This window comes from Loxodonta africana, chromosome 7, assembly GCF_030014295.1.
Source record: "Loxodonta africana isolate mLoxAfr1 chromosome 7, mLoxAfr1.hap2, whole genome shotgun sequence".
Taxonomy (NCBI): domain Eukaryota; kingdom Metazoa; phylum Chordata; class Mammalia; order Proboscidea; family Elephantidae; genus Loxodonta; species Loxodonta africana.
In genome coordinates, this window is record NC_087348.1 from 109,254,239 (window position 1) to 109,272,715 (window position 18,477).

Below are 18,477 nucleotides of genomic sequence, written 5' to 3' on the forward strand. Positions count from 1 at the left end.
TTTACCATCTGCCTATCTTGGATTACTATTTAAAACTCTTAATATTAATGACATTCTTCCTATGGAGATATTAAAAGACTTTGATTAAAGGTTTTTAGGCCTACGGGAAGTATATCCTATATGTATTAGAATAAATTTGAACAAACTTCCTCTTGCACCTGACATGACATTTGTATCTCTAGGCTTTTATTGCACTTTGATTATTTCTAGATAAATGTCAGAGTATATGTACTAGCTACTGACATGTTACAGTCTGATGTCTTGATATATACTGTTGAGTTGAATGAATGAATAATGAACTACTGTTGTAGCCTTACCTTTTTTTTTGCCAAAGTTACCAAGAGAGGCTGCCATAAACAAGGATGACTCTTACAACTTCTGTGGAGCTGCTGCCCTTGCAGCCAGTGTCCACTTACATCTCTCCAAAGTGTGTGCCGTAGCCTCTTCCCTTCCTGAAGAACTGTTTATACCCCGTTTTATCTCCTGGGAATGATGCCATGGATTTGAAATCTACATTACATCTTGTTTATAATTAGAAAATGAAGTAAGAATTAAACAAAGAATTTCATTTATAATAAATATGAAATAATGTTTTTTGTGTTTGTATTTTTCAGGCAATTATACTCTCAGAGTTGATTGTACACCACTTCTTTACCAATTGGTATATAAACTGACAAAAGAGGTATGTAAATGGCTCTGTCTTAATATGTTTTTTGATGAATGAATAAATAACGCTTTTTTTTCCTTAATTAGTAGTAATTTTTAAACTGGTGTTGGTACATAGCAGATTTGCGTAAATAGCAAGTCAGAACAAAATCTTTACTCCATTATTTACTTATGTGACATAACTATGAAGAAAGCATTGCCAGTCTCAGTGTTCCAATAACCCAAAAGCCAAACAAAACCCACTGCCTCACAGTGACCTCACAGGGTTTCCAAGGCTGTAAATCTCTTTGGAAGCCGACTGCCACACCTTTCCTGCAGAGCTGCTGGTGGTTTCCAACCGCCGACTTTTTGGTTAGCAGTCAAGCACTTTAACCACTGTGCCACCAGGGTTCCTTGTCCCAATACTTCTTATTAATAATCATGTACATAATTGTAATGTGTAGAATATATAATTTTTAACTAGGAGAGGCGTTTTGGTATAGCAGAAAGAACACTGAGCTGGAATTGAAAAATCTTCAGTTCAAAGACTGCTTTGGCCACTCATTCAACAAGTATTTATTGAGTAGTTACTATGTGTCAAAAAAAATCTAGCAGTGACAGTGATAAATAGGACAAGGTCACTGAATCCAAGGACTTTGTAATCTAGATCTCTCCAGATATAGGTACCTAAATGAACAATTATGGGATACTAGAATATTTGATACTGTGTACAGTGGAGAACAGTGATGGAATGGAGACAAATACTAGGAAAGCTGGAGGAAGTTGGGGTGCATGTGAGGAGCTCTCCAGCATAATTAATACTTAGGCTATCAAATGGAAGGATATGTGGGAGAAAGGGAGAGGACATTCTAAGCAGAGGTCATAGTACCTGAGAAAGATAAGGAGATGTCGAAGAACACGAATTGTTTCAGTATGAACTAAGCATAAGGTGATGGTGGAAAGATGATAAGAAATGAAACATGACTAGTAGGCCAAGGTGTCCAGAAATCTGATAATGGGGAAATCATTAAAGAGTTTTCAACGAGGCTGTTGCACATCACTGTTCATTAGAAATCTCACTCTGATGGCAGCATAGCCAACAGACTAGTTAGTAACAAGACTAAAGGCAAAACTGAAAAAAAATTACATGCTAGCTTATCACACAGGAGTTTTATAAATCTTAAATGTAATTGATATAAAAGCACTCTGACAACTCTAAAGAACTGTGAATCTCTAAAGAATTATATAACCTACTTGTCTAATATTCTACTCTGTCCTATGGGGTCGCTATGAGTCAGAATCGACTCGATGGCACTAGGTTTACTACGTTTTGTCTAATATTTTTGTTTTATTTAATTAGTTCCCTGCTACAGAATTTAATTTTAAGTCATAGGTTGAAATTTTTTCTTCAGAGTCATACTGAGGTAGCAATGTAAAGTAGGCATTGGTTTTCTCTGGCCGTTGTCTTCAAATCTCCCCTTAATCTTGCCTTTTCCTTTTCACTGATAATACCTTTAAAGACTAGTTCTCCCAAATGACAGTCCTCTTAATCATTCCCATCCCCTACTACCTCACCAGCCTGCATATCTTATTATGTCCTTGATCCTTTTATCCATGCATTTGTTCCCTGACATATTATCTGAAGCAAGCTGAAAAGCAAATTCATGTTATTGGGAGAATGCTTCCCAGGAAATGTATATGTGCATTGTGCTGTCATAAAGAAATGGCTGCTGTCTTTGATGTCAGAGATAATGAGAATTTGAGGCCTGTAAGGGACATATTGAGGCCAATATCCCTTTATACAAAGGGAGTACTTAACTATGCTCATACCAAAACCCAGTAGACAAAGGAGACTTATTTTGCTCACCTGTAAGCTGATTGTTACAATTCTATCAATCCCTAGAGTAGTTTGGCACAAATAGTCAAGACATACTGGTGACATGAGGGTAGGGTAGGAATGGAGGATAGGGCTAAGCATAGAAGGGCAGCTGCTTGATGGAGCAAGGAGGCAAAGATGTATCAGAAATGGGACAAGATGTTAGTATACAAAAGAAGGGCCAGCAATTCTAACAATGCATATAACTGATGCAGTTAAGTTTGACCTGGGATATACAGGCCAAAGGGACACAGTTCTGTATAACGCTAGACAGAGGTAGTGTGATTCTAGAAAATTCAGAGGATTTGGTATGAAATGCAGTCCAAGCAGGATATAGAAACTGGAGCAGGATCTCAGCCATTGGAAATTTGCAGGAGCAGAGTAGAGAGGAGGACCAAGTCAGCTGGCTGGAAATGATGAGCAGACAATCCCTGCAGCTGCAACAGGCTGCCTTGTGGAATGCTGAGACTGTTTCCAAGCTGATCGCCTCCTATTTGATGATGAAGCTCCATCCCCACCCTATTCAGCTGCAGAGCAAGTACCAGTTACCAGTCCTCCCATCCCTTGGGGAGTAGGCAGATTCACCACTGTCACCCTCAACTTGAAGGCTGGTGAGGACTTCTGCTCCAATAAGCCCAACACTCTTGTACGTCTGGGCCAGATGCAGTCAGATGGAAGAAGGGCAAGTGCTTAAGAATACTTGCCAATACCTGACACTTTTATTAGATGATTTTAAATGTCATTGCTGCTTTCACAGGTAGCCCTTCTTTGGGAACACATCCGTTTCCCATCCCCTATCCACATTTCTTCATTATGCTTTGCTGTTTTCTTTTGAATTCTTATTATGATTTGTATTGCATATCTATTTGTTTAGTGTGTGTCTGCCCAACTAGATAGGTTATGAAGGTAGGAACATGCCTTTGTTCTCAGTCTATACTGAGTCCAAAACCCACAAACCATATCCATTGCCTTCCAGTCAATTCCAACCCACAGCGACCCTGTAGGACTGAGTAGAACAGCCCCATAGGGCTTTCAAAGCCTTAAACCTTTATGGAGGCACACTGCCACATCTCCTGTGGAGCAACTGGTGGGGTTCGAACAACTGACCTTTCAGTTAGCAGCTGAGCGCTTATCCACTGTGCCACTAGGACTCAAGCGTTTACCCACTGTGCCACCAGGACTCCTATACTGAGTCCACACTTAGTAAACAAGTGTAGAATTTTTTCATGAATAGTGACACAGAAGAGGGAAAAACAGTTGTATAAATAGGCCAGAGAAGATATCAGAAGATATGATGTTTAGGTACCATTCTCTCTGTTTTCACTGATGAGAAAACTAAGACTTAGAGGGAATCAATGCCTCCAGAGTTATAATGCTTTCAGAGTTACATAGTGGAGTCAGCCTTAGGTCCATTTATTAAACAAAGGAGAGCTATAAACAAGTAATATATAGCCAATATATGTGGCAGCCTGGATCTAAAATAGGCCTGTTTGACCCCACAATTCATACATTTCCCACCACATGGCTCTGCTTTTCCTAGAGTGGAGAAAGATGAAGAAAGTATATTTTTGTAAGTATACTTTTAATGTGGGTAATCAAAAATGCTTGTCTACACAGAAGTTCTTAAAATTGCCAAATAGAAATCTGTAGTTATGTAGAGTTTTTTAAACCCATGAAAGTTCAGATTTGTTTAAACATGATTAAACTTTCTAAAATAACAACCTCTTCCACCAAACCAGAATTTATATTGACAATTTCAAGCTCAACTTTTTAGCCTTTGCTATCACCTTTGCTTCTATGTAGGTCTTCTTGGACGAAAACAATTTACTAAATATTAGACTCAAGGAAATCTAAGCTGCCAAACATTAAAGTGGTAATAATGGTTATACATTTGAAACTCTATTAAAACATTTGCCAAAATAAGCAGGAAATTACATCTTAGATACATGGCAAAATTACCAACAGTTAGGCATCACAAATGAACAAGAATGTGGGCTAAATTTTTTCTTGCTATTTTCAAATAGAGAGTTCTTCTATAAATGAACGTGGCACACATATAAATAGAGGTAGAAGTTGATGACCAATTAATATATGGTTTATTGGCATAAATGCGGTTGCTTTTGCCCCTAATTCCCAATCCTTGATTGCCTTTTCAGATCTCCAGCCCAGATGATGGTTTTGAAAGTCAGTCTCTTTATGAAAGTTGGTTGAAAAAGGACCCTTCACCTGAAAATACAAATATTCCTAGGTAAATTACTTGTGTGCGTCTTTTCTACATTGGACAAATTCTGAATTCTTCTTGGTCTTTTATTTTTCCAGACATGCAATTCTCTGATGTCTCAACAATTTCGGTAGAGAAAAGATTATCCCAAGGGATCCCTGTGTCCAGCCTTGGTTTTGCTAATTAACCGATACTTAACCTGTAATAAACCAAAAAAAAGCCCATTGCCGTTGAGTCAATTCTGACTCACAGTGACCCTATAGGCCAGAGTAGAACTGTCCCATAGGGTTTGCAAGGAGCACCTGGTGGATTTGAACTGCCGACCTTTTGGTTAGCAGCCATAGCTCTTAATCACTATGTCACCAGGGTTTTCTAGCTGGTAATCCCAGAAAAAGCCCAGTGCCATCGAGTCAATTCCAACTCATAGCAACCGTATAGGACAGTGGGTTTGGTTTTGGAGCTGATAATATTATTGAGCAGATAAATCTAGTTTTTCCAATTTTTAGTCTAGGTGACTTTGCTACATTAGTCATTATTTTGCATTCTTGTAAAATATTTCATTCAGATATGTATTAAATGCATTAATACATAATATAACTTAAAATGATAATGAAGTAAAAACAGAAAATAGAATATTTGCTTCTAAATTTATTAAGGGACATTATCAATAACTACCATATTGTGTCTTTAGCTGTAATCCATTTAGATTTTATTTACGTATGAATTTATTTCTACCTGTTCTCATCCATACTACAGAAGCTTTCTTGAATTTATTTTATATTTATTTCTTTTCTATTGTAATATTTCTAATGCCAGCAGGTGATGATAGCAGTTTATAGCTTCATTCTATATTCCAGATCAGTCTCTTGAATGTTTAAATGTATTTTCCATTATAAAAGTAATGCAGTTCTTATTTTAGAGTAGAAAAAAAAATATTTTAAGAACACCCAAGGCCTCCATCTCTAAAACAAATTTACTGTTTTGGAAATAGTTATGTTTGTAATACATATATGATTTTATATTTTGTTTTACTGACTTACCATTATATCACAAAAAATAGTCCATATCATTTCATAATAGGTATGTATGTATATATGTATGTATATATGTATGTGTATATATTGTCTATTATTTGCAAATAAATATAATTAGATTTATTCCCAAAGTGAAATAAGGCACATTTAAATTCTTTATGGTCTTAAATATAGACTTCTCTATAGCAATTTTTCCTACTAGACTGAGTTCCTGAGAGCAGAGATAAATATCTTATTTATCATTTTCCCCTCTAAACAAATTCCGTAAATGCTGAAAATATGGATGAAACCATCCTGACTAGGCTGCTGTCTTTGGTGGCCCTGCTCGACTCTGGTTGTAGTTAGTGCAGGTTTTCGTATTTATCACAGCAAATTTCCTGCAGATGATAGGAAAGTGTCTTGAGAGAGGTATAAAACAAACAAACAAAAAAAAACCAAACCCAGTGCCGTCAAGTCGATTCCAACTCATAGCGACCCTCTAGGACAGAGTAGAACTGCCTCATAGAGTTTCCAAGGAGCTCCTGGTAGATTCAAACTGCTGACCCTTTGTTTAGCAGCTGTAGCACTTAACCACTACGCCACCAGGAGGTATACCTTTTTCTCATTCTTACATATGTGCCATGTAATCCTTGCTATTCTTAGGACAGGCTTCTTTGTCTCATCCATTTAACTGCGTATCACTTATTTATTTAAGCATGTATTTTTGTTTTTGTATGTATTTATCTATCCATCTATTTATATTGCACATCTAGGATCAACAAGCTGGGATCTGGAAGTGATTTTGAAGCTTATTTTCAGAGACTTGGAATTGCTTCAGGCAGAGTCCGTTACACTAAGAATAGGGTAAGCCGTATTAGAATTTTTAATACGTAGCAGTTCATCTATCTTCCTTAGATGAAGAGCTCTGTCACTGAGTTGTTTGGCACCAGGTACCAGGTATACCAAACCCTGGTGGCATAGTGTTTAAGAGCTTAGCTGCTAACCAAAAGGTCGGTAGTTCAAATCTACCAGCCAATCCTTGGAAACCCTATGGGGCAGTTCTACTCTGTCCTGTAGGGTCGGTATGAGTTGGGATTGACTCGAGAGCAACAGGTTTGTTTTATTCAGGACCAGGTAGACATGTAGATTGGGAAGAGTTCCGGCAGTGGAAACAGACTGGACAGCCCTTGGTAGATGGACTCGGATGTGTTTGGGGTTACTTTGTGAATTTTTCGCTACTAGAGTTATTCAGGGATGTGGTAGTTCATGGGGTATTGCCAGCTACATAGCTGGTTATCAGTAACTAGTAGTTCACACCCTTTTCCTGAAGCAGGCCTTGTTGGAGTAATTCATTTTCTAGCCTTGTAGACCCTGATGTGCTTTTCCTGAGAAAAATATGCAATTAGAGAACATACTTGAACTAAGGGAAACACTGGGCTAAATAAGATTTTTACTGTCAGTACTCCCCTTCACATTCCTAGTCCTGCTTGTCATCTGAGTCAAGGCTCTGGGCTGGGGAAATAAAACAAGTTTGTCTTAATATTAAACTTGGATTTCTTTTTTGTTCTGCACTGACTGGTTTACACCATTGTCACTCAAACATCTCAATGACATGGAAGTACTTTGAGATAGTTGGCATATGCCACGTTATCTATGTTATAAATTACGCCATCAACCAAACTGAAGAATAGATCAGTAAACTGATTTGTCGCTGATTTTAATTTTCATATCTTAATTGTGATACTCCATCTTGTTTGTTCACAATATATATCACTTGTAAATTTAACTGTCAGAATACAACTAAGAACAAAGTAGTAAGCAAAACCAGCTCCAGAATAACCAAAAAGGAACACATAAAGGCTGTATAATAATGCCTGTTAACACTTAGCACACAAAAGGTATACTTTAAATCTTCTTCAAGGCCTATTCACTTTTATACTGTCATCAATCTGAACAAAACTCTCTGGTTTCTAAGACCACTGCAAATTAGAAGCCAAAAATTAAATAAAAGGAGAGAGACTGATACAGAAAGTGCTTTTTAGTGATACTAAAGACAATAAGAGTGATAGTTTTATAGCAAGGTAGCAGATGGGGAAAAAACTAAAATTAGGAAAAGCAGACTTAAGAACTCAAATGTTTATGCAGGACAAATTATGTAGTAATTTGTGTTCATAATGTTAGCCCTTAATTGTGGAATAAAGGTTAAGTGGCATTTGGTTATGTATCAATTAGAAAGGCAGAGAAGGGTGTAATGAATTTTATGGATTTATAAGGAAAACAATTATAATTTTGTAATGGTGCTTAAAGGTACAGTCCTTCAGCAATATATTTAGCTGCTCAGAGCTTTTTATTCCCAATCAATTGATAAATAATTTTGTACTGTGCTGATGTACAATTTGGATATGTGTTTTTAATTCTAGATATAAGAAATATAATAAGGGAGATGTATATTCTCAAGAAGCATTATTTTGAATGAATGAAATATTATAGGGATTGCATGAATTATAAAATGATGACAAAATTTCAAGTCAGTGAACATTTGTAGTGTTTGGATAAATTAGATTTTAACTTTTTGTGCATCATTGTGATAAAAGTTAGGATTCCATATGATTGTATTTTTTTCTGTAACCATTTTTAGTAAGCTAAATATTGTAACTTGAACATTTAATGTTTGTCTGTGCTCTGTCCCCCCCCCCTTTTTTTTTTTTAAAGAAAACAGATAAATACAGTAGCTACCCGGTATACCACACAATTTACGAGACGTTTGAATTGGTAGAGAATTTTTATGACCCCTCATTTAAAAAACAGCTTTCTGTGGCCCAGTTACGAGGAGCACTGGTATATGAGCTTGCAAACTCGGAAGTCATTCCTTTCAATATTCAAGACTACGCAAAAGCTTTGGAAAACTATGCAACGAGCATCTATAATTTATCCAAGAAACATGATCAACAATTGAGAGACCATAGGGTATCATTTGGTAAGAAATGGCTGAGCAGATAGTTTATAATCTTTAATGCAAGTTAGAGCTTTAAGATAATCTCCTCTCATGATCAGTGCATATTGTTTCACCCTAGAATTTATTCCTGCCTCACTTATTAATTCTGATTAACCTATTAGAGAATCTGATTTAATCTGATATGTGTGGGATGAATCCTTTTTGGCTGAGTTAGCACTAGAAACGTTGTGTTGTTAAAATTTTTCCCTTTAAAAACATTTTAATGTTATAAAAACAGTACTATAAAAATGCAAAAACATTACAGAAATATTAGAAGGTAGACAAAACCACCAATTACACTACATGTATTTATTATTATGATCATTAATATTATTGCATATATTAGCTTGTCTACATGGGTTTTTTTTTACATAGTTATAACATTCTTTTATAATTGATCATTTAATAATTACTGTTAGCCCTGTATCTTCTATAAAGTAGGCATAGAATATAATATATTTTAGTAGCTTGAGCATTAGGTCTAGAAGCAGTTTTCCTTGTTCAAACCATCCCTTTTACCTGATGTGTCCCACTAATCTCCACCCTTTCTCTTTCCTTTGCTTCACAATTGAAAGTCTTCATTTAGTGCCAGGTAAAATAATCCCTCAGAAAACGTGTTCATGAAAGAATGAAGGTATGATCAGTGAGTGAATATGTAATCTAAACTCCTTGTCTTCTTTTCTTTACCTTCCATGAACCAATGCACTGAACTGTTTTATGTCCCTACCACTCTGCTGAAACTCCTCTTCTCAAAGTTGTCATTGACCTGTGTCATTAAAGCCCATGGACACATTTCAGTTTTTATCTTTCTTGTCTTTGGTGCTGCATTTGAAATTTAGAATTCCTGCTTCAACACTTTTCTTCCTTGAGTTCTATGATATCTGTTATTAGATTGTTTGGTTTGCATATGATTAACAAAAAAACAATTAAAGCTTAGAGAATATATAAAAAAATAGGACTATGAAAACCTTTGTTTCTTATCCCGAATGTACTGCTTACTAGCTGTGTGACCTAATAGAAATCAAGTGCTTTATCTGTGGAATGCATATCTTATCACCTGCTTTGCCTGCATCATGGAATTGATGCAAGAAGTACATCGATAATGTATGTTGAAGTCCAGCTTAGAAAATATGGAAACTTATAAATGGGTCACGGAAGCAAAAAAATATAATATACTGAGAACCTAATCACTTTCCTGAGAAACTTTGTAAACTATAGAAAAGTTAGATCAAAATGGGTCCTATTTCTCAGGGTCTGGTATTTCAATTAGTCACAGGTTATTTGTTGGGTGAGATCTTAAATGCACTGTTTGAAAACAAGGATTGACATTGTTTTATCGTGTAATAATTACAGGAATTGTAGCTCGTAGCTGCATCCAGTGTCTAATTTATAGTAGCTGTCCCAATAAATATGCAAATGAATGAATAAATAAATGAATGCTGAGTTACTGGTAGATTATGGGTTAAAGTAATTATTTATGTTTCAAGCTTTTGAAAGTTATTTCCTGAAGAACCAATTTAGCAATTTTTTTAGGAAAGTGAACCTCTGAAATTTGAAGCAGTTGTGCTTACTAATTTCCCTCCTTTTCTCTTTTTTGAAAAGATTCCTTATTCTCTGCTGTGAAAAACTTCTCAGAGTCTGCTTCAGGTTTTCATGAAAGACTCAAGCAAGTTGATCTTAATAAGTAAGTTTCAGATTTTCTACTGGTTTGAAAAGCCCTCTGGTTACTGGAAATAACTCTTTTCACTTACATAAACATTTAGCTCTAAACCATTGCAACTCAAATTGTGGTCTGCAAACCAGCAGCTTTAGCATCATCTGGAAGCTCGTTAGACAGGCAGACTATCAGACCCCACCCAACCCAAAAAAACCAAACCCATTGCCATCAAGGCGATTCTGACTCATAGTGACCCTATAGGACAGAGTAGAACGCCCCATAGGGTTTTCAAGGCTATATAATCTTTATGGGAGCAGACTGCCACATCTTTCTGTCTTGGAGCAGCTGGTGGGTTCGAATCACAGACCTTTCAGTTAGCAGCTGAGCACTTTAATCACTGGGCCACCAGGGCTCCTATAAGAGTCTTGTTTATACCTAATAATTTTTAGTTCTATATGGTTAAGTACATTTTTAGTATATTTTACTAAAATATAGTCCCTTATCCAAACACGCCTATGTATCAATTTGGAAATGATTTTCTTTTTGATACTTTTTTTTTGTATTTCCTTTAACTAAACTCTTCCCACATTTTGGTTGAAAAATAGGTAAAAATTTAGATTCAAAGTAAAAACACTGTGTAACAGGCATAGATCACTCCATAGTACAGTTGGTATCATGTTTATTTTTTCAGATGCAATCTGAATAAACTTTCCCACCTCCTATATTGGAAGAAAACTGCATCAGTCATTTAGAAAGGCCTGTCTTTCCCTTGGATTGTAGAGGAAAAGTCCTCAAAAAGATAGTCTGATGACTCTGGAGAGGAGATTCCTGCTCACTGTCTGCAGTTGTCTCAGGCCTTTTTTGCAGACAACTGGAACTTTCCTGTTTGGTGTCCAACCTTTATTCTGATCCTTTCTTCCACAGTAGTACTGGATGGCTAATCAAGAAAAACTTGATAGCTCAGTCTGTCTGCCTTTCCAGGAGACCTGGCTGTCCTCCTTAAAAAGAAAAAAAAAAAAAAAAGTGCTTTACAGTTCTTCCTGATCAGTCTATGGTCTTGAAAAACAAAACAAACCAGTTCCCCAATTAAGTCTCTCTACACTATATTACAAATATGACCCACTTATCACATGTAGCTTACCATGTAAAGCACTACTGTGTTAATGTGCGTTATTAATAAACTGTTGATTTTAGAAGTTTATTTTCCCATGGCCTGTTCATGTTTAACATTATTTTAAAACTTGGTTTTTTGGTAAGAGTCATGTTTTTCTTGTTCTCGAAGTCCTATTGCAGTGAGAATCATGAATGACCAATTGATGCTCCTGGAAAGAGCATTCATTGATCCCCTTGGCTTACCAGGGAGGCCCTTCTACAGGTAAGAAAACAACAGGCAACCTACCACACCTCGTTATGACCAAAAACAGAGCATACCCAAAGTCAGCTTTAAACTAATGTCATTAGGTGAATATCTATTGAGGGAAGTGTAAGTAAGATTGTGTACCTCATAACAGTATAATTTGTATTATCAGAAGTTAATTTCATGTTGTTTTTTGCCTTAAAATGGTAAATGATTGTTGAAAAAAAAACTCTCTTTGTACAAAATCTTAAAGCCATAGGATCTTGAAGGGGAGCTTAGAACTCAACTGGTTCTACTTCCTATATGAATCCTTTCTGTAGGGTCTCAGATAAATAGTTATCCAGCCTCTGTTTGAATACTTCCAGTGATACGAAGTTTACTACTTCATGAAGAAGTCCATTCCATTTTTAAGAAAGGTCTAATTTTTAGGAAGTTTTCTTCATAAAATTCTGAAGTGTATTTCCTTGTAATTTTCTCTCTCTGATCCTATTCTTTTCTCCAAAGTCAAATAGAATAGGTTTAGATCTATTTCCACATAAATTTAGGTTTTTGAAGATGGTTGTCATGCTTCCCCTAAAAAAATAGCCCATTTTTCTCTTTGTATCTCTATGTCATGGTTTCCTTCTCTGTCTTGGCTACCTGCCTCTGGATAGAATGCATTTCTTCAAGATCCCACTTGTCTTAGTTTCTTAGTACTGCTGTAACAAAAATACCACACACAGATGGGTGGCTTTAAAAAAACAAATTTATTTTCTCTAAGTCTAGAAGTCTGAATTCAGAACACTGGCTCTAGGAAAAGGCTTTGTCTGCTGGAGGCAGATGAGGGGGTGAAGGGGGGTGGATAGGGAGAGATCATTGTCTCTTCCAGCATTCCTTGGTTCCTTGGAGATCTTCACATGACATAGTGTTTGTCATGTGATCTTGAAAAGCAAAACAAACCAGTTTCTTACATCATGCAGAAGTGATTAGGTTTAAAACACACCCTACACTGATACGGCCGTATTAGCATAATGAAGAAAACCTTCTTCCAAATGGGATTACATCCATAGGTATAGGTGTTAGGACTGCAACACATATTCTGGGGGGGACACAGTTCCGTCCACAACACTGCTTAAACTGTGACTCCATTGTCGAAATTAAAAAGGTCATAGCATTTAGAGTTAGAAATTCTGTGCTCTAGTTCGCTTGCAAATATATATGATTTAGAGCAAGTTACTTCCAGGATTTCCCCATTAGAATAAAGATGATGATAACTGCTACTTATAAGGCAGATTATCATCAAAATAACATGTGAAAGATAGTTCCAATAATGTTACCTTTCTTATGTTAGTAACCAAAAACCAAACTCATTACCTTCAAGTCAATTCCGACTCATAGTGACCCTAAAGGACAGAATAGAACTGCCCTGTCAGGTTTCCAAGGAGCACCCAGTGGATTTGAACTGCCACCCTTTTAGTTAGCAGCTGTAGCACTTAACCAGTATACCACCAGGGTTTCCTAGTGATTGGCAAATGCAAAACCAAACTCAGTGCCATTGAGTCAATTCCAACTCATAACTGCCCCATATAGTTTCCAAGGAGTGCCTGGCGGATTTGAACTGCCAACCTTTTGGTTAGCAGCCGTAGCACTTAACCACTACGCCACCAAGGTTTCCAGTGATTGGTATTGACATTTAAATGAGTACAACCACAGGCTTTTAGAGCCCAGCTCTGCCACAGGCAAAGCCTCAGATGTAAAGTGGAGATACTAATTGCTCTCACTCCACAGGCTTGTAGATTTAAGGCAGGCAGAAGATTTGGCTCAGAGTGCACTCAGTAAATGACAACTATATTTATAAAATCATAAATAGAAACACAGTGTTTGCTTCTTCACTGATACAAATAAAATCACAGCCGTCAATTAGTTATACAAATCAAACAAAAAAAAAGCCAGAAACATGTCTACAATTTTAGTTCTTTCTTCTCTGTTAGTAGTCAGTGTTTATATATTTATTTGTATTATTTATAAGAAATACCTCTACATTTTGTCAAAATAAAAAATTCAAACAACATAGAAACATACAGAATAAAAAGGAACAGGGCCCCTTCAGCATGCCCTCTGATACCAGGAAAAAAAAAAAAACATTGCCGTTGAGTTGATTCATAGCGACCCTATAGGACAGGTAGAACTGCCCTGTAGGGTTTCCAGGGAGCCACTGACAGATTCAAACTGCCGACCTTTTGGTTAGCAGCCAAGCCCTTAACAACTACACCACCAGGGCTCCTCTACCCCACACCAATTTGCTGTTCTCTTCAGAGAAAATCAGTGTAAGGGTTTGGTGTGAGATTTCAATACCTTTTTAATGCATTTATGTACACACATGTAACCTACAAAAATATATTGTTGTTGTTGTTGTTAATGTTCAGTGTCCTTAAAACATTGACATTAAAATTGAGAAGTATAAACTAAATGCCCAGGAGCCCTGGTGGTGCAGCAGGTAAGTACCTCAGCTGCTAACCCAAAGGCTGGCAGTTTAAACCCACCCAGTGGCTCCATGGGAGGAAGACCTGACTCTCTACTCCCATAAAGATTACAAAGAAATAAAAATAAAAAACCAAACCCATTGCCGTCAAGTCGATTCTGACTCATAGCAACTCTATAGGACGGAGTAGACTTGCCCCCATCGGGTTTCCAAGGCTGTAATCTTTATGGAAGCAGGCTGCCACATGTTTCTCCTGGAGAGCCGCTGGTGGGTTCAAACTGCCAACCTTCTGGTTAGCAGCTGAGCGCTTAACCACTGCACCACCAGGGCTCCTCCCATAAAGATTACAGCCTAGAAAACCTGGGGCAGTTCCACTCTGTCACATGGGTTCACTAGTCAAAATCAACTCGTCACCTAATGACAAACGAAATGTCTATTCTAGAACAAAACATGCTTGACATTAATTTCTACAAACTTAATTATTTTTGAGTTGTGGGTTATGCATTGAAACTATCACAACTAAGGCTGATAAGTAACTTTTTTTTCATTATTCACACTGAGCACATTTTATACATTATGATATTCCTTTTTTTCTTTTCCCCCAAGGATAGTTTCACAAATTAATTATTTTGTATGGTAGCCAGAATAATGGCCCCCCCAAAATGTCCATGTCTTAATAATACCAGGAACCTGTGAATATGTTAGGTTATATGGCAAAGGGGAATTAAGCTAGGAGATGGAAGTAAGGTTGCTAACCAACCGACCTTAAAATAGGGAAATTATCTGGATTATCTAGGGAGACTCAATATAGTCACAAAACCAAGGGGAAAAAAAAAGAAAAACCACATTGCCATTGAGTTGATTCCTACTCATAGTGACCCTATAGGACAGAACAGAACTGTCCCATAGGGTTTCCAAGGAGCTGCTGGTGGATTCGAACTGCCAACGTTGTGGTTAACAACCAAGCTCTTAACCACAAGATCCCTAAAATGGAAGAGGGAGGCATAAGAGGTCAGAGTGATGTGAGAAGGACTCAATTAACCTGCTGTTGCTGGATTTGAAGATGGAGGAAGGGGATGATGAGCGAAAGAATGCGGACGACTTCTAGGAGCTGGAAAAGGCGAGGAAATGGATTCTCACCTAGAGCCTCTAGAAAGGAACGTGTCCCTTCTGACGCCTTGATTTTAGTCCAGTGCAACCCATATCAAATTTCCCACCTCTACAGTTGTAAGACAATAAATTTGTGTTATTTTAAGCCACTAAATTGTTAAAGCAGCAATAGAAAGCTAACACTCTGTAATGTAGTCTGAAGAGTACTAAAATAAAGCCAAATAGAGCACGTGAAAGTCTCTAAAAGCCACAAAGCATTTGATTTTTAAAATGTAAAAGCATATACTTTATTGTAACTCATCAGCGAATAATTACTATGTACTGAGCAAAAAGTTGAGGGAAAACAAGGACTATATATAGTGGCAACATAAATTGTACTATATATAGTCTGCTATAGTTGGTGTTGATACTTCTTGGAAATTCAGAAATGTTCTTTATGAAGGGTACTGAATTATCCTGATACACTTGAAACCTTGAGAGCCAGATCAGAGTCTGAATTGTTATGGGGTTGTAATAGTAATTTGTGTCCACCACTCATGAAAGGGTGTTTGGATTGATTGAGTTTATCATCTCTTTTAGCTAGCTGCCTACTTCTTATCTGAAAGAATAATGGAAAAGATTTAGCCTCAGAATAATAGCTAATATTTACTGAGGACTTAACTAGGTGTGAAGCACTATACTAAGTGTTTTTCATTCATTATTTGGTTCTTGCAACAAACCTTTTGGGACAGTACTATTATCACTCCCATTTTAAACGTAAGAAGTATGTACAGGATGGTTAAAGAAGCAATGCAAAGTCACAAGGTAAATGGTTTAGTAACAGGTAACTTGACTCCGCAACCCACTTAGTGACCGCTCTAGGCAAGGCCTGTGTTATTTTGACTCTGCACAGATGAGACAAGTTCAGAGATTAGGTAATACACCAAAAGCCTCAGAGGTATCAGATGCCAGATTAGGGATTCAAACCACATTTGTCTGATTCTTCTATCGAAATTTTTTACCATACTCTTCCTTCACAATTCTCCAGATGGCAAATATACCAACTAGGTAATATCTATAAGTTGTATCTAATCTACTGACTTATATTCGGGTCATAATACCAGTGCTTTTTAAACAGTTTAGCCCATATATTGATTTTAATAAGAAGAACTCATTTGAGGCCTTATTAAGACCTAAAAACCAAGAGTGAGAAACCCTGATGTACTTTGGGAAATCTAAATGATTAGCATTATAAGTTTCTCTTTGGTCATTTCTTTTGACTTAAATAGAGCTTCAAATTGTCTCATACAGTGGATTTACACCTGGAGGAAGGACTAGGATTTGACTGTTGGACCTAATTCCTGATAAATATTTCCTAAAATATATCCCTCTTATTAGATAAATTCCACACTCTTATTAGAGAAATAGCATGATCTCTTGGGCTACTTACAAGAAGCATGAAAGAAAATGGAAAACTTTCCTTCTGGATCAGAAATTGTGTCTTCCTGGGAAACTCACATATAACGGTTTTACCTTTGTGGAATGGGCTTCATTATCCTTACCATTTGATATTTTGGGAATACAAGTTCCTTTCGTTATTGCTTTTTTAAATAATTTATTTTTGTTGTTGAGAATATACACAGCAGAACAAGCACCAATTCAACGGTTTCTACATGTGTAATTCAGTGACATTGCTTTCATTCTTCTAGTTGTGCAACCATTCTCACCCTCATTTTCTGAGTTGTTCCTCCCCCATTGACAGAAACTCATTGTCCCCTAAGGTTCCTATCTGATCTTTCAAGTTGCTATTGTCAATTTGTTGCCATATAGATGGATTTTAAAAAAGCAAAATGCTTAAGGAAGACATTCTTTACCAGTTAATTGAAATCATTGTTTCGTTGTAAGAAGACGTCAGGGAATATTTTTAGTTTAAGGTTTAAAGATTACCTCAGAACAATAGTTTCAGGGGTTTAGCTATTGCTTTTTTTTTTTTTTTGTACTTTAGATGAAGGTTTACAGAACAAACTAGTTTCTCATTAAACAGTTAGTACACACATTATTTTATGACATTGGTTAACAATCCCACGACATGTAAACACTCTCCCTTCTTGACCTTGGGTTCCCTGTTACCAGCTTTCCTGTCCCTTCCTGCCTTCTAGTCCTTGCCCCTGGGCTTTAGTCTCGCTTTGTTTTATAGGCCTGTCTAATCTTTGGCTGAAGGGTGAGCCTCAGGAATGACTTCATTACTGAGCTAAAAAGGTGTCCAGGAGCCATACTCTCAGGGGTTTCTCCAGCCTCTGGCAGTCCAGTAAGTCTGGCCTTTTTTCATGAGTTAGAATTTTGTTCTACCTTTTTTTCCAGCTCTGTCTGGAACCCCCTATTGTGATCCCTGTCAGACCAGTCAGTGATGGTAGCCGGGCACCATCTAGTTGTACTGGACTCAGTCTGGTGAAGGCTATGGTAGATGTGGCCCATTAATCCTTTGGACTAATCTTTCCTTTGTATCTTTAGTTTTCTTCATTCTTCCTTGTTCCCGAAGGGGTGAAACTAGTGGAATATCTTTGATGTCAGCTCACAGGCTTTTAAGACCCCAGATGCTATTCACCAAAGTAGAATGTAGAACATTTTCTTTATAAACTGTATTATGCCAGTTGAGCTAGATGTTCCCCGAGACCGTGGTCCCCACAGCCCTCAGTCCAGCAACTGGGTCCCTCAGGGAGTTTGGATATGCCTATGGAGCTTCCATTACCTTGCCTTATAAAACTTGTGCTGGCTTCCCCAGTATCGTGTAGTCTTACCGTTCACCAAAGTTACCACTTATCTGTTGTCTATTTAGTGTTTAGTTATTGCTTTTTAATGTCTGAAAATTCTTAAAAATAAATTTTCCTCTTGTTGAATATCTGCAGAAGGCAACACAAAGATAAGTCCTCTCTGGATCTTCTTTTTGTTTCTCTTATTAAAAATATCCATAAGGCAGGCCTGTTATCACTGTGTGTCTGGGGATGCCCAGGCAGTTAGACAACTACTGTGTACGACTTAGAAGACAGAACGTATTTTCTTCCATCTGTTTGGGTTGGCAACTTGGCATATAGTTCATGAGACACAGCTTAGCAAAACATACTGTCAGCTACTTTCTTAAATTTGTACCTTTGCTTAAGTGTCT

At 37.1% G+C, this 18,477-nt stretch overlaps 1 protein-coding gene across 1 annotated transcript in view; it reads left to right on the plus strand.

Moving 5' to 3' along the window:
* The window catches only part of NAALAD2 (N-acetylated alpha-linked acidic dipeptidase 2), a 49,340-nt gene that overhangs the window by 30,438 nt on the left and 425 nt on the right, over nt 1-18,477 (plus strand). Inside the window, exons 13-18 of the mRNA XM_003415580.4 lie at nt 615-682; nt 4,678-4,769; nt 6,529-6,619; nt 8,468-8,732; nt 10,353-10,434; nt 11,690-11,782. Coding sequence (XP_003415628.2) covers nt 615-682; nt 4,678-4,769; nt 6,529-6,619; nt 8,468-8,732; nt 10,353-10,434; nt 11,690-11,782 — 691 coding nt within the window. The remainder of the gene's footprint in view (nt 1-614; nt 683-4,677; nt 4,770-6,528; nt 6,620-8,467; nt 8,733-10,352; nt 10,435-11,689; nt 11,783-18,477) is intronic.